This window comes from Tribolium madens, unplaced genomic scaffold, assembly GCF_015345945.1.
Source record: "Tribolium madens isolate multiple individuals breed KSU strain unplaced genomic scaffold, Tmad_KSU_1.1 Scaffold_91;HRSCAF=231;Tcas5.2_LG7, whole genome shotgun sequence".
Taxonomy (NCBI): Eukaryota; Metazoa; Arthropoda; class Insecta; order Coleoptera; family Tenebrionidae; genus Tribolium; species Tribolium madens.
Window position 1 is genome coordinate 1,061,761 of NW_025401063.1, and position 2,858 is coordinate 1,064,618.

The 2,858-nt window shown below is 27.4% G+C and overlaps 1 protein-coding gene across 1 annotated transcript in view; it reads left to right on the forward strand.

Moving 5' to 3' along the window:
* The window catches only part of LOC123011704 (receptor-type tyrosine-protein phosphatase kappa), a 50,403-nt gene that overhangs the window by 38,871 nt on the left and 8,674 nt on the right, over positions 1-2,858 (forward strand). The window contains exons 10-11 of the mRNA XM_044409288.1: positions 1,280-1,356; positions 1,406-1,537. Of these exons, the coding sequence (XP_044265223.1) occupies positions 1,280-1,356; positions 1,406-1,537 (209 nt within the window). The remainder of the gene's footprint in view (positions 1-1,279; positions 1,357-1,405; positions 1,538-2,858) is intronic.

Genomic DNA, 2,858 nt, shown 5'->3' on the forward strand with positions numbered 1-2,858 from the left:
AGCATTTCTTTAAGAAATTTTTAAATGTTTTTTTGCAAATCTAGAAATTTTTTAAGCTGTTATTTTTTGATATTTTCTTTGTCTCCCCAACTGTTTTTTGTAACACAATATTTTCAACAATCTCAGTTTACATTTTTTAAATTTGAGCATTTCTATTTGAGAAATTTTTAAATGTTTTTTTTGCAAGTCTAGAAATTTTTTAAGCTATTATTTTTTGACATTTTCTTAGTCTCCTCAACTGTCTTTTGTAACGCGAAATTTTCAAAAATCTCAGTTTCCATTTTTTAAATTTGAACATTTCTATTTGAGAAATTTTTAAATGTTTTTTTGCAAGTCTAGACATTTTTTAATCCGTTTTTTTTACATTTTCTTAGTCTCCCCAACTGTTTTTTTTAACACGATATTTTGAAAAATCTCAATTTACAGTTTTAATTTTTTTTTTTTGGAAATCTAGAAATTGTTTCTAGGCATTTCCTTAGTGTAAATATTTTTTTGCAAGTTTAGAAATTTTTTAAGATGTTATTTTTTGACATTTTCTTAGCCTCTCCAACTGTCTTTTGAATCGCGAAATTTTCAAAAGTCTCAATTTACATTTTTCAAATTTGAGCATTTCCATTTGGGAAATTTTTAAATATTTTTTTGCAAGTCTAGAAATTTTTTAAGCCGTTATTTTTTGAGATTTTCTTAGTCTCCCCAACTGTCTTTTGTAACGCGATATTTTCAAAAATCTCAGTTTCCATTTTTTAAATTTGAGCATTTCTATTTGGGAAATTTTTAAATGTTTTTTACAAGTCTAGAAATTTTTTAAGCTGTTATTTTTTGACATTTTTTTAGTCTCCCCAACTGTCTTTTGTAACGCTATATTTTCAAAAATCTCAGTTTCCATTTTTTAAATTTGAGCATTTTTATTTGAGAAATTTTTAAATGTTTTTTTACAAGTCTAGATTTTTTAAGCAGTTATTTTTTGACATTTTCCTAGTCTCCCCAGCTGTCTTTTGTAACGCAATATTTTTAAAAGTCTCAATTTGCATTTTTTAATATAAAAAANAATATTTTTAAAAGTCTCAATTTGCATTTTTTAATATAAAAAAATTTTAAATATTTTTTTGCAAGTGTAGAAATTTTTTAATCCAGTACATCTGTTAAAAAAGTGCACAAGTGTTAAAAAAGAAAAAAAAAGATGGGGTTATTCTGATGTTTTTTGCGGAAGTTTATTAGATTTTGCATAAATTTCATCTCGAAAAAAAATTATTTAATTTTTTCGAAAATTGCTTTCTAGCTGACAATTTCCGGCCGTATTTGACCTCATTCCAAGGCAACAACTACACGGATTACATCAACGCCGTTTTCGTCGATGTGAGTCATTATTCTAGTCGGGGGAAGTCCCTAAATTGGGTTTTTGCAGGGTTACACCAAACCTCGGGAGTACATCGTGACCGAATGGCCCTTGAAATCGACTTGTGGTGAATTTTGGTCGCTGGTTTACGACTACGAGTGTTCAGCTGTTGTCGTTCTTTGCGTTCCGCCGCATAATTCGGTAAGGAATTATGTAAAGTGGGATTAATGCGATTCGTAATGCGATTAGCGACGCTTTATTGCTTATTATCGGGTGGGAGAAAAGGGATTAAGGGCAGCGACACGGAAAGGGATTTTTAGGGAGTGGTGATCCATCATGGGAGGAAAAGTGATGGATTATTTATTGTGAGCTTATATTACTTACCTTTACCTACAAGAAAATTTCTGGAAAAAAAGGAAATAATTAATCAATCTTTAACTCACCAAAATTTTAGAATTTTAGGACAATTTTTTAATTATTTTTTTTTTAATAGATTCAACAAGATATATTGATTTTCAATAATAAAGACGTATACCGACGCAAAAAATTATGCAAAGCGGGCGAAAAAGTATTTTTCCTTTGAAAAATGAGCTAGAAATATTTCAACAAATTCTAAGATCGAACTACAAAATTGTGTTTGATTGCTTTTTTGACATTTTGCTTTTCAAAAATTGGTAAAATAGAAGTTTTTGTTACTAAATTTAATAAATATCAATATGAGAAGTCTAAATTTTACTACAAAATCTAGGTTTTCGCTAAAAAATTCTGTTTTTAAAATATAGCAACTTTCACATTGCAATTCCTGTTTACTGAAATTTTCTCACATTGTATTGGCTTTATTGTAATTTTTAACAAGAAATTTACTACAAAATTGGGTTTTAATTATGTTTCGGCTGAAACGCATCCTGAAATTTTCAGATAATTTAAATAATTGGGAATAATCTATTAAAATTTAGCTTTCATATTACAGGGCCAAGAATGAGATTTTTTTTATCTACTTTTTAGTTTTTTGAAAAACAGATACTCTTTTTTGAATTTTTTTTTGATTCATTTAAAACACCAATTTCCACTTTGCTGTGGTTTTATTTTTATTGGTTAAATATTGAGAGCAATTTTTAGATTTTTTCAATTAGTGGATTTTTTTAAGAAATTTTTTATTTAATTGATCACTACTTAGTTCGTAATTATGTCAAATATTGTCCTGCAATAACTACAAAGTGTAAATTCTCAAATCTTTTACTTTGTTTTTAAAAGTTTCATGAAAACATTTGTGTTTGTATTTTTTTTCGATTTTCTTCGAATTGAATTCTGTGCTAAAAATAATTTTGAGAACAACTGACTTGAACCCTGAAGATGATAAAAAAAACAAAACACGCGTTTTTTACTATTACAAAACATTCTGACGTAAAACTGTGTAAAAACGCATTTTTGTTCGTTTCGTTCTTGAAAAAATTATCACTGAAACAGTTTTTTGACGTTTTTCTAACGCGATTTTACGTTTGGTTTCATATTTTTGACTACT